The sequence below is a fragment of the Bison bison genome, unplaced genomic scaffold, assembly GCF_000754665.1.
Source record: "Bison bison bison isolate TAMUID 2011002044 unplaced genomic scaffold, Bison_UMD1.0 scf7180017864050, whole genome shotgun sequence".
Lineage (NCBI taxonomy): Eukaryota > Metazoa > Chordata > Mammalia > Artiodactyla > Bovidae > Bison > Bison bison.
The window spans coordinates 4,035,785-4,051,330 of NW_011494622.1; the positions used below are offsets into that span (position 1 = coordinate 4,035,785).

Sequence of the window (15,546 nt, forward strand, 5' to 3'; positions counted from 1 at the left end):
TCCATGACAGGGTGCTTCACGAACTCCCAGGCAGGGAGGGAGCCCCAAGTTGGCTGGGTTAACTCTGAATGGGTCAGGTTTGTCCCAAACACTAGCAAGCAGAATGGAGGTTCAAGTAACCTGACTTATTAACAGAATGATAAAGCTAGTTCATGTATTGGGACCCTTAAAATGGAGGGCACCCCAGTGAGCCCACCCATGTCACAGATCTAAACCTACATCAGCCTGCACTTCCCAGAAGCACCTGTCCAGGAAACCACTCACGATCCTCCAGCTCAGCTTTGGCTAGCACACCTTACCCTGGAAAGCAGGACCTGCGAGTCTTAGAAGGAAATCCCCTACCTCCTACCCAGTCATGCTCTGGTTCCACGTTGCCATTTCTAACTCTGTAAAACTCCCTCTTGTCCAAAATCTCTCAAGGAGAGGGTTTCACAGCTGGCAAGATGCTCCTTGAATAAGGGACAGCAAACTCATTACTAAATCATTTTCATTTTGTTATCTAATGAGAACGTTACGTAGGGGAACAGAATATGACACTCCAAAATATGCCACTCTGACATGCGGGTTGTTTTGGCCTGAAGGCAGTGAAGACACAGCAGACCTTGAAAGCTCTATGAGTCTCCCTTAACTGCCTAAAAGAATTTAGATAAAGGACTGGTAGCAGAAAAAGTTATTACCAGAGATAACTTTTTTTTAAGACAGTAATTTAGGGTTCTACTGGGGTCATAGTCCAACCTGTGTTTCTTTTTAGGATTAATGCATTTTAATTTTCGGCTGTGCTGGGTCTTTGTTACTGCACATGAGCTTTCTCTAGTTGTAGTAAGGGGGGCTACTCGCTAGTTGCGGGGCACAAAGGCTTGTCATTGCAGTGACTTCTCTTGTTGCGGGGCATAGGCTTAGAGTGCTTGTGGCACACGGGCTCAGTAGTTGCGGCTCCCAGGTTCTAAAACATGAGCTCAGTAGTTGTGGCTGCAAACTTACTTGCTCTGTGGCATGTGGGATCCTTCTGGACCAGGGATCAAATCTGTGTCCTCTGCATTGGCAAGCGGATTTGTAACCATTGGGCCATCAGGGAAGCCCCAAAGATAGCTTTTATATCAGAAAGACTTATCTGCAAAGCAAGGCAAACATTTGTTTACCAAACATTTTTTTTTTCCTTCTTATCTGCCTGTGATTTGTCCTCCTCCCTTTTGAAGCCCCAGACCCCCTACTCCCTTCTCCTTAGCTCAGGATGGTAGGTAAGTCTCACTGAGAATAGAAGGGACACAAACTTGAGCACTGTAAGGAATGATAAGTCAAGAAAGAAGTTCTATTGACCTTTCCAATGATAGCAACATGATGGATATGTGGAATAACCTGCCATGGTTCTCTATAGCTTTAATCTGTCAGAAACTTTTCCGTCGTTATTTTTTTTTTAAATACAATGGATTAAAAAAATATTTAGTTTTATTTATTTATTTATATGGCTGCATCATGTGTTAGTTGGGGCATGTGGATTTTTTGACCAATGATTGAACACGGGGCCCCTGCATTGGGAGCGCTGAGTCCCAGCCACTGGACCACCAGGGAAGTCTCCATCATTGTTAAATGTTCTCATGTCACTCCTACTGGAAGGAATATAGTTGACCTCATTTTAGAGCAAGAGAAACTGGAGTTCAGACTGGGGAAGAGACAGCTAGTAAGAAGATTCCAGAATTAGTACAACTTGAACAGTATGAAACCAACCAACAGAGGAAGTGTGCCCGTGGGAGGTGAAGTGGGGATGGGGGAATTCTGAGTTGAAATGAACTGTGACTGTATTTAGTGAAAAACATTTCTTAGTCTTGGTTTACCTGTAAGTTTCACATGCTGAAAAAATGGGTTGCCCAACAACCATAGGACCTTCAAAGACAATGCAGATGTCAACTCAGTATTTCTAAGAATTTACTTGATGAGATTCGAAAGTATGCTCCTCTCCAGCTAAGCAAGTTGATAGCAATGCAGTGGTTTCAAGGGACTTTTACATCGAGGGTTGAACGCAGAGTAGATGCCCTTAAAGCTCATAGATAAACTTTCACAGTAAGCTGCTGTCAGTGACTTGATGACTTTTGAGAAGAAATTTGTGAAGAGAATTTGTAACATTTTTAGCAGTTAACTTTAAGGATGTGAATGTATTACAGTAGCTCTAAGTCTAGCTTTTTTATTATTTACTTATTTTCATCAAGCATGGCATGTGGGATCTTAGTTACCTGACCAGGGATCAAACCTGTGCCCCTTGCATCGGAAGCCTGGAATCTTAACCACTGGTCAGCCAGGGAAGTCCCTAGCTTATCTTTTTATGTTCTTGGATCAGCCAAAGCACCCTTTTGGTTAAACTACTTCAGCCTTTTAATTCTGTTCTATGCTTGAGGGCATGTGCGAGGATGGGAGAAAGCAGGGATAAATCCAATTCTGATTTTGTATGGTTTTGTACTTGTATGAGAAATTCAAATGAAATATAAAGAATATGCAATTGCTTTGAACATCAGAGAGATATACCCAGAAGGTTCATAATAAATTTCTCACATGAAGATTTTTTGAAAAAAAAAAAATTGTTTAGAAGCTACCAAATTGATCAATAGGGATAAAGTACTGAAACTAAAATACACAGATGGAATCTGTCCTCCATGGACAGACTTAATATTTAAATCATTTAATTTTGTATCAGCCTGGGTTGGGTCAACAGATGATGATAAATCAGACCTAGAGTTGATACACACAAGCCAGACAAATCTGGTTGGTTTCTCACTGCGAGGTCCCAACTGGTAGCTGGGGACAGAGAGCCAGGAGGGCTGGAAGGGGAGCAGGGGATGGAGAGGACAGGGTGGGGTGTGGATGCAGAAGATTTTGGTATCCAGACTGCCTCCATCACTCACCCCCACAGGAATCCAACTCGTTCTCACAGATTTACAAATAATTGAAACTCTCAACAGGCACCACTTGCAAATTTGATTGCTCAGTCTCTTCCCTCTGAATTTGCATCAGCAACAGGAGCTCTGGAGGGAAATGTTCAAAACAGAGGCCCAGCAGCATTGTCTGGAAAGAGGGAACTGCTATTTCTGCCTGGTACTTTTGACAATATTAGGTTCCGATTAAAAACTGAAAGCAAAAATATGCGTATTTTAAGGTTTTGAGCAGAATTTTCAGTTATTTTTCTAAGCTGTAAAAATGAGTAGGCACCTTGACAAATGTGAGAGTATGTCCCGTCTGATTTTGGGGATCAAGGAGGAAATGGGAAATTCATAAAATGTTCTTTTATGAATAATGTTGATAACAGGTGGTAGTTCTAAAAGTGTTATTTGGCAAAAACAAAAGATGGGTTTTTAAAAAATTCCCTAATATGAAAGGTTTGTAAACATGACTACATTGTATCGCATTATCTTGTTTCTGTACTCCTACACATGGAATGGGCTTCCCTAGTGGGAAAGATGGCAAAGAATCTGCCTGCAGTGCAGGAGACTCGGGCTTGATCCCTGGGTTGGGAAAATCCCCTGAAGAAGGAAATAGCAACTCACTTCAGTAGTCTTGCCTGGGGAATCCCATGGACAGAGAAGACTGATGGACTACAATCCATGGAGTCAGCAAAGAGTTGGACACAACTGATCAACTAACACACACACACACACACACACACACACACACACGGAGTCTCATTTCAGCACATCATTGCCGGTAGGGAGGAGGGCACATCCAACATTCTCAGCCCTTAGATCCACAACCTCATTTCCAAAATGGTCCTTCATTCTACTTCACTGTTTAACTCAACCAGTCACACCTTTTCCACGATCAAACGTGCCTCACCTCCCATCCATACTCTGACTACAATCAGCAATCATTTCTTTTTCTTAATATATATACATTTTATCAAAGTATAGTTGACTTACAATGTTTCAGGTGCACAGCAAGGTGATTCAGTTATACATTTATACATATATTATTTTTCAGATTATTTTCCATTATAGGTTTTTATAAGATATTGACTGTAGTTCCCTGCGCTATAAGCCTTTGTTGCTTGTTGCATATCTTTTAAAAAAAAAAAAAAATTGTTGAAGATAGCTTTTGGTTCTTTCTTTTTACAAATGATTCATTTTGATTGGGCTAGGTCTTTGTTGCTGTGCACGGGCTTTCTCTAGTTGCGGCAAGCTGGGGCTGCTCTCTAGTCGCAGTGCCCGGCTTCTCACTGTGGTGGCTTCTCTTGTTGAGGAGCGCAGGCTCCAGGGGCACAGGTGTCAGCATTTGCAGCATGCAGGCTCAGTAGTCGTGGAGCACAGGCTTAGTTGGTCCGCAGCATGGGGGATCTTCCCAGACCAGGGATCGAACGCATGTCCCCTGCATTGCAAGGTGGATTCTTAAGCACTGGACCACCAGGGAAGCCCTATTAGCCATCCTTTAGTCTTATTTTTTTCACTATTGTATGATGAGGGTTCTTCAAATTCATCAAGACCTCCAGGCCATGGACCACTTGTCTTATTCCCTAAAATTACCCCCTTTCTGTATTCACCGTCCTATCTATCCAGCCCAGCTTCCATGGTCCGTCAGATGAGTAACTGATCTTGCAGTCTTCTGAAATCTGTGACTTCTCTTTTTTCGCCATGCCACACGGCACATGGGATCTTAGTTCCCTGACTAGGGATCAAACCTATGCCCCTTGCAGTTGACCCTTGGGGTCTTGACCACCAGGCAAGTCCCACTACTCTTTTTTTTGATTTTGGGCAAATTTCCAAAGTTGGATGAAGCCAACCAATGCCAATACCAAAGCAGCTGAATGTTCCCAGATAAAACCCCACAATGGGGCAAGTTGGTCCCACTGTGATTTCAACTGGGCCCTAAATGCTGCCCAGAAATCTCACTAAACCTCTCTGGTTTATCCACTCTCTAGCTCTTGACAGTGATGGTTTCAAACCTTCCTTATTCTTCTAACCCTTTGAACAGCTAACTTTGAGTAGAGTCCTTGTCTTCTACTTCTTAAAAAATATAAGAGAACTTCCTGCCACAAAACTGACAAGCCTAGCTTTATTCACACCCAGCTTTTCATATTTCCTCCTGTTAAGAAAAAAAAAAGGCTTCTTCTCTGGATCCCCACAATTATGTTAATTTAAATTGATTTAAATTAACATAATTGCTAAAGCTGAAACTCCAGTACTTTGGCCACCTCATGTGAAGAGTTGACTCATTGGAAAAGACTCTGATGCTGGGAGGGATTGGGGGCAGGAGGAGAAGGGGACGACAGAGGATGAGATGGCTGGATGGCATCACTGACTCGATGGACGTGAGTCTGAGTGAACTCTGGGAGTTGGTGATGGACAGGGAGGCCTGGTGTGCTGCGATTCATGAGGTTGCAAAGAGTCGGACACGACTGAGCGACTGAAGTGAACTGAACTGAAATTGATTTAATTCTCTCTCATTTCTTAGGAATCCTACACGGTCAGTTACTTCTTCCTCCAGTATTTTCAGTCTTTATCCTGACTTGATTCTTGCCATCAGCATTTAAACATGTTCAGTCTTGCACACATTTCAACTTCCTATTCCCCACCCTGCCCTTCCTTCGAAGCCAATTTCTCAAGTTTTCTATACTGCTAATTTCCATTTCCTCACTTGGCACTTCCCTGTCAATCCTCTCCAAGCTGGCTTCTGCCTCAATATTCGCACAGACTCCCTTTTGTCGGGGCTTCCCTGGTGGCTCAGATGGTAAAGAATCTGCCTGCAACGCTGGACACCCAGGTTCGATCCCTGGGTCAGGAAGATCCCCTGGAGAAGGAAATGGCAACCCACTCCAGTATTCTTGCCTGGGGAATTCCATGGACAGAGGAGCCTGGCAGGCTATAGTCCATGGGGTCACAGAGTCAGACATGACTGAGCGACTAACACACACACACCCTTTGTCAGGATCACTTATAACCCCCCGTCGGGAATCCAATGTGTATTTCAAATGCTCCTTTCCTTGCCATTTTCAGTAGTGTGTTCCCAGCTGGCCACTGCCAAGCAGCTTCTTCCCCTGGCCTTCTCACCCTCTACTCCCGCTTTCCCATCTTCAGCTCTGGGAGTCCTTTCCAGTGTCCTTTCCTAGGTCCCTGGGCGTTGGAGTCTCTTCCCTTTGCATGGGTACTCTCTCCCTCGGTGGGATCTGAGAAGTAGCATCCTCAAGGTCGTGCACTGCGCCGCCTCCCCACGCCAACCTCACCTGTTCTTCTGCTTATTCGCCCCATCCACAACAGGCTCCTCAATGCTCCTTAAACCTGCCAGGCAGAAGAGAGTCTGGGGACTTCCCTGGTGGTCCAGTGGTTAAGAATCTGCTTCCCAGTGTGGGGATTTCGATTCCTGGTCAGGGAACTAAGATCCCACCCAGGAACAAAGATTTCACATGCCACAGGGTAACTGAGACCTAACACAGCCAGGTTGACTTTTAAAAAATTAACGAGTCTTTGGAAATATTTCAGTAAAATCAGTGAATCAGCTTTCAATACTTTGGCCAAACATTCTTCCCTCTTGGGGAACTGTATATGAGGGTGTTTAGGTCCCCAAGCTGACATTTAAGTCACTTAAAACCAAAGCATAAGAGGTAGATCAGACATTGGCTCTTTAGCTCAAACGTGCTACTTAAAGCTTTTGCACCAACTTTAAATTTGGAAAAACATTTTCTTGGGAGTGAGGTGCTTGCTTTTTCTGAACATCTCTAAACATATCAGTTCCTCAGTTCTTTTCATTAACAATGTGGCAGATGGTAGATGTTCTGGGCACAAAAATCCTTTGGTAGATATTTGTTGGCCTGCCTCATCATGTGATAGTTTATTATAATCATATTGCAAAGGGTAAGGATGGAACACCTAGAGAATAAGTTAGAAAATACATAGGAATTGTCTAGATTCCTCTTTGAGCTATAAAAAATTGATGCTGAGACTTTAGGCTCAAGTTCTAATATCAAGTGTGTTATGACTTCTCAACGCGTATGTACAGATGCTGAGTCAAAGAAGAAAATAAACAAGCTGTACAAAATCCTGGAATGTGGCTATTGCACAGTTATGATGCCCTCTCCACCCCTACCCCCTGTACTGATCCACGTTCTCATTCCTGAAATAGTTTTGTGCCATTCCCACCTCTTCTTAGTTTATTCCCATTTTTTGAAACCAGGAAATATATTGACATGTTCAAAACTGTAAGAATTGATGCTTTTGAACTGTGATGCTGGAGTAGACTGTTGAGAGTCCCTTGGACAGCAAGGAGATCAAGCCAGTCAATCCTAAAGGAAATCAACCTTGAATATTCATTGGAAAGATTGATGCTGAAGCTGAAATTCCAATAGTTTTGGCCACCTGATATGAAGAGCTGATTCAATGGAAAAGGCCCTGATGCTGAGAAAGATTGAAGGCAGGAGAAGGGGGTGACAGAGTATGAGATGGTTGGATGGCATCACTGACTCAATGGACATGAGTTTGAGCAAACTCTGGGAGATAGTGAAGGACAGGGAAGCCTGGCGTGCTGCAGTCCATGGGGTAGCAAAGAGTCAGAGACACCTTAATGACTGAACAACAACAAAAATGTCAAAATGATATAGAAAAGGAAACAGGTGAGAAACCTCACTTCCGCCCCTGCCCCCATCCACCACTTTCATTTGTATTGGTTTCCTTTATCCTTCTGGTGCTACTTTATGCATAGTCTTTTTAAGAATTTTTAAAATTTTATATTGGAGTATAGCCAATTAAAAATGTGATAGTTTCAAGTGGACAGCAAAGGGTGGATCAGCCATTCATATACATGTATCCATATTCTCCTCCAAAATCCCCTTCCATCCCTGCGGCCACATAACAGAGCGGACTCCCTGTGCTATAAAGTAGGTCCTTGTTGGTTATCCGTTTTAAGTACAGCAGTGTGTACATGTCCACCCAAAACTACCTATCTCTTCCCCCGACCTTTCCCCCTCAGGCAACTCAAAGTTGGTTCTCTGTTTCTATTTGTAAATATGCTCACTGTATCATTTCTTTTTAGGTTCCGCGTATTCGGGATGTCACTCACAATTTCTGTTTCTCTTACTTCACTCAGCACGACAATCTCTATGTCTATCCATATTGCTGCAAATGGCATTTCACTTTTTAACAGCCGAGTAATATTCCATTGTGTGTGTGTGTGTGTGTGTGTGTGTACATTATACATCTTCTTTATCCATTCCTCACTTTATGCATATTCTTATACCCTCCCACCCCTATTCTTCTTTTATACTAACTACACCCTACTGTCTATAGTGTTCTGTGTTTTGTTCTTTCCCACCTCCTCATGCATGCTGATCCTTGCCTACCAGTTTAAGAGGATTCTCCTCATTCTGTTTTATAGCAAATTGTGTTCCACTGTGTGGATATATCTTTTTTACAGTTGGGTTGCTGCCATTTTGTACCATTAAAACAATGCTGCGATGAAGAATTGTGTATATACTTTTATACGTGGACAGGTTAGTTTGAATTTCAAGACCTGCGCTTGCTACTTCAAGAGTAAATGATTAGACAGCTATTGCTGGATTCTACCCCCAACATTTTACATTTCCCCACAGCTCAGCCAACATAGTGTTATCAAACTTGAGGATTTTTGTCACTCTCACAGGCGATGAATGATACCTTAGTTTAATTTGCATTTCTCTTATTAAGATGATAAATCTCTTCCTCTGAGGTGTAAAGGATATTTGGTCTTTCTTTTTCTGTGAACTGTCCGTTCACTGCCCTTGGTTCATTTTTCTATCGGGTTCTTGGTCTTTTTCTTTTTAGTCTTTTTTATTTAGCAGAGATTAGGAAGGGCTCAGGGCTTCCCTGGTGGCTCAGTGGTAAAGCATCGGCCTGCCAATTCAGGAGATGCGGGTTTGATCCCTGGGTCGGTGGGGAAGATTCCCCAGAGAAGGAAATGGCAATGCACTCCAGTGTTCTTGCCTAGGAAATCCCACTGACAGAGGAGCCTGGTGGGCCATCGCCCATAGGATTGCAAAACAGGTGGACATGACTTAGTCACTGCTGCTGCTGCTAAGTTGCTTCAGTCATGTCCGACTCCGTGCGATCCCATTGATGGCAGCCCACGAGGCCCCCCACCCCGTCCCTGGGATTCTCCAGGCAAGAACACTGGAGTGGGTTGCCATTTCCTTCTCCAATGCATGAAAGTGAAAAGTGAAAGTGAAGTCGCTCAGTTGTGTCTGACTCTTCGAGACCCCATGGACTGCAGCCTGCCAGGTTCCTCCGTCCATGGGATTTTTCCAGGCAAGAGTACTGGAGTGGGGTGCCATCGCCTTCTTAGTCACTAAACGACCACAAAGAACGGGCTCAACTGTCAATGTACTACAAAACTACAGCTTTAACAGAGTCTTTCTTAAAAAAGTAATCTGCAGCACACAGGACCTAGCTCCCCAACCAGGGACTGAACCTCAGCCTTCTGCACTGCTAGCACGGTCTTGGCCACCACGCCACCAGGGAAGTTCCTGCAATAGCCTTAAAGGAGTTATTCCTGCTGCCCTCCACTCCTTGGAAATAGGAATCGTTATTCCCAATTAGAATTTCAGTTTTCTGACTTAAAAGTAATGTAGGTTTACTACAGAAATATTAGAAGAAATGCAAACCACTCAGGTTTTCACTTACATTCCTTTGTTAAGTATGTAAAATAAAGAGGAAAATTCTTCCCTTCTTATAACACCTCTCCCAGAGCTGACCATTGGGGAACATCAGTGTTTTATTCCTCCCCCATTAGCCCTGTTAACAATTTATGGGTGGAAATGATTAATTTCAGCGATAGCCTTTATACTCTGCTACTCCCCATTCCTCAAAGCAAGGAAACAAACAAAAATGTGGTCATATTTAGGGGCTGTGGTTTGTGAGAACTTAGTATCCTTCCTGGCATCATGTAATTTTAGAAAATAGGGCCTTCTGAGAGGGCCCTAGAGGGAACAGGAAGGCTCCTTTACCCTATTTGGTAATTTACCACCATCTCAAAGTGTTTGATTAAACGGTCCCGCCACATCATCGTTGGTCCTCCCAAATCAAGCTCTTGGTTAAGAATATATTTTAACTTCAATTAGCAGCACATCAGAACAATAACAGAAACTTGAATGCACTGGTCATTTTAAATTAAAATTTGTATTTGGAAATAGAAATGCATAATAACAAACTTTTTACAAAATTGTCACATAGGAAGATACCTTCTGATTCCATAGCATGCTTCATTTACTCAGAAAAAGTTACAGACACAATCCAAACAAAGAGCTTTCATTTATAATTGTGAGCGCCTTTGTTTAGCACAAGAAAGCTCACGGGAACCAGTGGGTTACAGAGATGCAGAAGGTTCAGCGCCTCCTGAGCAACCAGGCCCAGAGCCTCCCCCGTCTGTGTCCCATCTCTGGCCTTCAGTTTCCCTGGGCACCAAAGGAGGAAAGACTGGATGACTGCTAAAGTCCTGGGCACCCTGGTTCTTTCATTTCAGAGAAAAGTACACGATCATAACTGTATCATTCTTCCTTGATTGTAAACATCAACAGAATAAAAGTTAACATGCGCAAAAATTTTACTGCTAAGAGTGCTATGATTTTTTTTTTCCATCTTCTGCAAAGGATGGATGAGGGTCCAGACCATTAGGCCACACTCACTGCTTATACTGGAAAATGAGGAAATGCTAATGAAATTGCTTTTACGGGCTGACATTCAGGGATGGCAGAAAGGGACGTTCTGGAATGAGTACAGGACTTGTTCTTTGGGAGAACTGTAGCTCCTGGACAAAGTTCAGTGGTCACACTTGGGCACATCCATGCCCACGCACAGCAAAGGTGATTGAGACCTTGTTAACCATGAAGGGGAAAGAGAAACCTTAGTGTTTTCCCCAAACACTCAGAGCCTCTTCTAAGCCATATTTAGGTATGTAAGCATTAATTTACACAATTCCTGATAAGCTGAAAACTGTAGACCTCCTCCCCCCAAGTGTCAAGTAAGAAGTAGACTGATATTCAGTGGTAGTGATATCAAGTCTATTTTATAAAATGGGCTATCTGCAGAAAGGCGGATAAGAATTCGCTTTAACATCCAATTAACAGCCATCATTTGAAATAAAACAAAAATTAGAGGGCTAGGATTTTTATGATTACTCTTACCCTCTTTGGAAAATTTCCATTTCAGAAGTTTAATTTGATTCACTTTGTTGGAGCTTCTTGCCTTGGGAGCATCTTCCACACACACCCGTAGCTGTGAAGAATCTAGCCCGCATTCTTTTTCCTGAAGCCATAATCTATGGCTCTGACCCCACCACACAGAGGCTGCGCAGTGTCCCTGGTCAGGCTCAAACCATCTTCTAATTACGGAGTGCCCAACTGACTGACTGACTGTTTCTTCCTTATACCGCACTGTATTTAAGTTGTGTTTTAGTGTGTCCCTATAGAATTTCTTCAGTTCACGCTCTTATCAGTGTGATTGAAGTCTGAGGTTTTGACAGAAGAGCCCTATAGATATTCTGCAGGTATGCGAGACCCGGCAGCTGGTGGAAGAGTTGCATTTCAGCACCTTATTGTCCTCAACTCGTCTCCCTTTATATTGCTGCATTTACCCTCAAGGGTCAATTTAGTTTTCTCACACCTTCCCAAGTAAAACATTTAGTTCTTTTTCAGTGCTAAAACATGATTTTTTTAAACAACAAAGACATGCTCAGCACAAACATCACAAAACCATGAGCTCAAATAGGTGATGTAAAAATACCATTGTCTTAAGATCAAGGTCTTCAGGTCTTAGACCACATGTATGGACCACCAAGTTCTAGGATACATCATTCCATATCGTCATTGCTGTTGTTTGACAAAAACCATAACATGTTCCCTGATACAGTGGCATACCCACATCACTGAAATACACTACTGCAGTGTTTAACTTTTTCCCTCATTGCTTGCAAATGTGTAGCATAGCATCGGCACTAAATCTTGGTAATTAAGAGAAGTGCTAATTTACAGTCATTTTCTTCTCATAATGATTTCCACAATCCATTTTTATTTCATCTTCGTTAAACTCAATCTCAACTACCCAATTGTGTTTGAGGTAGCTGCACAGTAGTTCTATTGCTAGGAAGGCGGCTTGTTTCAAAGTTACCACCTGGGTCATTAGGTTAGATTTAGAGGTAAGAGGAAAATATAGTACCAGTTACACCATTTGCTCACTTGGCATACAAGTTAAAATCAAAAATCATCCATGTCTTCAGTGATTAGAAATACAGTTCTTTTGTGAGCATAGACATAATACAAGGAATCTGTTTCTTTGCATGAAAAGCAGAATCGGTAGAAAAGGACTCATATTCTATTGCTACCTTTCGGTTAACCCGAGTAAGAATGTGCATGAGCTCGAGCCTGTGAGCGTACTTATTCAGCATCTCACAAAGAGCCTGGATGAACCAGGATCCGTTCTTTGCATTTCGCCAGGAAAAGTAACCTATAGGGCAAAACATAACCAAAATATCACAGATAGTTGATGTCAGCTGATTTAATCAATTGTGACATATTCACGAAGGTAAAAACAACATAAACATGCATAGGTATTATTAGCCATAAAAGAAAAACAGACCATAACTTTGGTTCCAGGGGAAAACAAAACAAAAACCAAGCAGGTGTTGTCTATATACCTCTGCTTTTGACAAGGAAAACAATTGCAGGCTAACTGCACCACTGAGTGAGAATTCTACTTCCTGGGCTTCCCTTCTAATAGGGAAGAACCGGTTTATAGGCAGAAAATGCAAAAGCAAAGAAATAAAAAAGGATCATTATAAGTAGCGTGGTGTTGCAGTGAGATGATTGGCTCATCCAACAACCTGCTTATGTACGCACACACATTTGAGGGTCTTAAATTTGTCTACAGGGCATCAGAATAGAGTATAATGAACACATTATAGCATATTCAAAAGTCCAAAAGGGGAAATAGTGTATTTATCATTCTTTTCCCAGATAAACTAGTGGATTCATTGCTGTGTTTTTGGCCATGCTGAGTGGCTTGGGGGACCTAATTCCTGGACCGGGGAGTGGAACCCAGGTCCACAGTAGTGACAGCACCAAGTCTTAACCACTGGACTACAGGGAAGTCCCTGGATCCATTGCTTTTAATCTGAACTGGAAAGATGCCTGGAGGTTAAAATAAATCATATTGACTTTATTTAAAAATGTAATACTGTTTACACTTGCCCAGTATTTCCTAACCTTCCAAACACACCCTGAGTTAATTGTATGCGTAAACAAGTACATGATCAATATATATTAATTTATATGATGACAAGCACACACGCACGTAACGTGTAATACAACCACAGACAAAGTGGAGGTTGATAACCTAGCCATAAATCATTGTTAACCTTATTTTCTCTCGTTCCACTTCTACCCACTCATATGCTATTCACGTTTATCCTTTCAGTTTCCTAGCTCCCAACGAATTCCCGGAAAACACACCTCTCTCCCATTTCAGGAAGTGGGCGAAGCTCTGACTTGGCCTGTATTATAATATGGATTCCATGTGGTATCAAGTTCATGAATGACACTGTGTAAGTGTGCTTTCTTACACGGGCACATTTTCTAGCCAAACTGGACTAAAGACAACTTTTTGAGACTTCTCTGTGGTTAGGGTACCCTAAAATAAGACACAATGGCTTTTTATGGATATCAAAATCCCTATAGCCTTTGGAACACACTCTTCAGTGTTTAAAATCTGCCTATTTCAGTATTTGTAAGTTTCTTACCAGGTGCTGTAGAATATGCGTACAAGAAGTCTGCCTCAACTGGTATTTTCTGACAGGCCATGTCATCCTCAGCACCACTGTCTGTCTCAATACCACAGTCCAGTTCTGTGCCTCGGCAGGCCTAGAGGTTAGAAAATAAACACCTATTTAAAAATTAGAAAAAAAGAAAAGAAACTTTTATTGGGGGAAAAATGTATGTACATGCATAAATGCATAACTTATTCCCAAGAAATGCAAAGGCTCTGTAAAAACTGATGTGAATTATTCAGAACCATTTTGCTAGAAGTCTGAAAATTAAAATTTATGCTATGTCTCCTAAGTGGTGGTTTAAATAAATAAAAAAGTAGCAATAGTTTAGTAGCTTCAAGGAAGAAAAAAATTACAAATCCTTTGGATAATCCACAATGAAGTAAATTAATCCCTAAAGAAGCCTCAATAACCAAATCGCTCTGTTATCTATTACCTGAATAATGAAAAGTTTGGGTTTTCCAGTCAGACTTCTGCAATAGTCCCCTCTGAAGAAACTTGCTAATTTTTTCAAATTGACGGGTCCATTGGTTCCAAAAATGATTCCTTCTTCACCATGGCTTAGAAGCACGCAAATAAAACTGCTCCTTTTGCTATGGTCTTCTTTAGAAACTGGAAAAACATTTACAGACAAAAAAACCAATGCAATTTTATTCAACAATTTCATATGTACTGTATGGGAGTAAGATGAAGAAATCTGAGAACCGAACAAAGAGATGGTGTAAACCCAGCTTGGGGCAGCGCAACACATCTCAGACTACTCTGGGGAGTCGGTATGAATAACTTGTTTTACTTACATAAAGTGTGCAGAGTAGGACTGTGTACAGTTTAGTTCCACAGTTCTCATGCTTTACTTTCATACAGGTTATAGCTAGACTGTATATACATTGGACAATGAAGGTCATTCTTTTCATTATTTCTTACCGTTGCTCATTAATTCCAACATTTCTTTACATGTAAGATCATTTTTAATCCTGACTTCGTATTTCAAGTTCATGAATGTTTCCCTGAGGTTTGCTGCATCCACGTCTGTACCAGATCGACAGGCCATACCTTGAACAGAAAGTTACTTTTAATTGCATGAAAAAAAAAAGATAAACTGCTTTGAAATGAACTATTCAGGGATCCACACAATCCACAAGAAACTCTTCCTTTCGAATGCTAAGAAAATTCAATATTCTGACAGTGGTGACACTAAGTCTCTTATTTCTTCGCATACAAGACACTTCATGATATAATCTGCTATCTGTGTTACAGTCACAAAGATGTTTTTCACAGCTGCTTAGACAGTGATAAACAAATGACTTAAATGCCTAAAAAGAGAGGTTTGGTTAAATAAATTACAATTCATTTATAATACGGGATCCTATGTTGCCACTGAAATTTTGTAGACAAAATTTTGCCATAGGAAAATGGTCACTGTTATTAAAATAAAAAAAATGGTCACTGTTATAAAAATAAAAAAAAGAGTAGAAAATAAAAGGATCCTACTTTTAAGAAAAAATTATACACACACACATAAACATTGACAAACATACACATCACCATACACAGACATATGTATCAACACATACCTCACACGCTCAGAGGAACTATTTCTTTGATTCTAAGTTTTCAACAGTTCTAAGATACATCATTAGTTTCATCATATCTTTTCGAGGGAAACAAAAAAACCCCCACAAACCACTAGGCCACATTAACACTGTTCAAGAGCCTCTAAGCCTTCCGACCACCATGAAACCATGATCACGACTGGCTTCATTTGCAGAGGTGTGGGACCCACAGCAC

The 15,546-nt window shown here is 41.6% G+C and overlaps 1 protein-coding gene across 1 annotated transcript in view; it reads right to left on the reverse strand.

The window, feature by feature from the left end:
• Window positions 1-10,099: 10,099 nt before the first annotated feature.
• The window catches only part of CASP3 (caspase 3, apoptosis-related cysteine peptidase), a 23,243-nt gene continuing 17,796 nt past the window's right edge, over window positions 10,100-15,546 (reverse strand). Inside the window, exons 4-7 of the mRNA XM_010835756.1 lie at window positions 14,683-14,811; window positions 14,195-14,370; window positions 13,732-13,852; window positions 10,100-12,440 (exon numbers count right to left, since the gene is read on the reverse strand). Of these exons, the coding sequence (XP_010834058.1) occupies window positions 12,217-12,440; window positions 13,732-13,852; window positions 14,195-14,370; window positions 14,683-14,811 (650 nt within the window). The 3' untranslated portion in view covers window positions 10,100-12,216. The remainder of the gene's footprint in view (window positions 12,441-13,731; window positions 13,853-14,194; window positions 14,371-14,682; window positions 14,812-15,546) is intronic.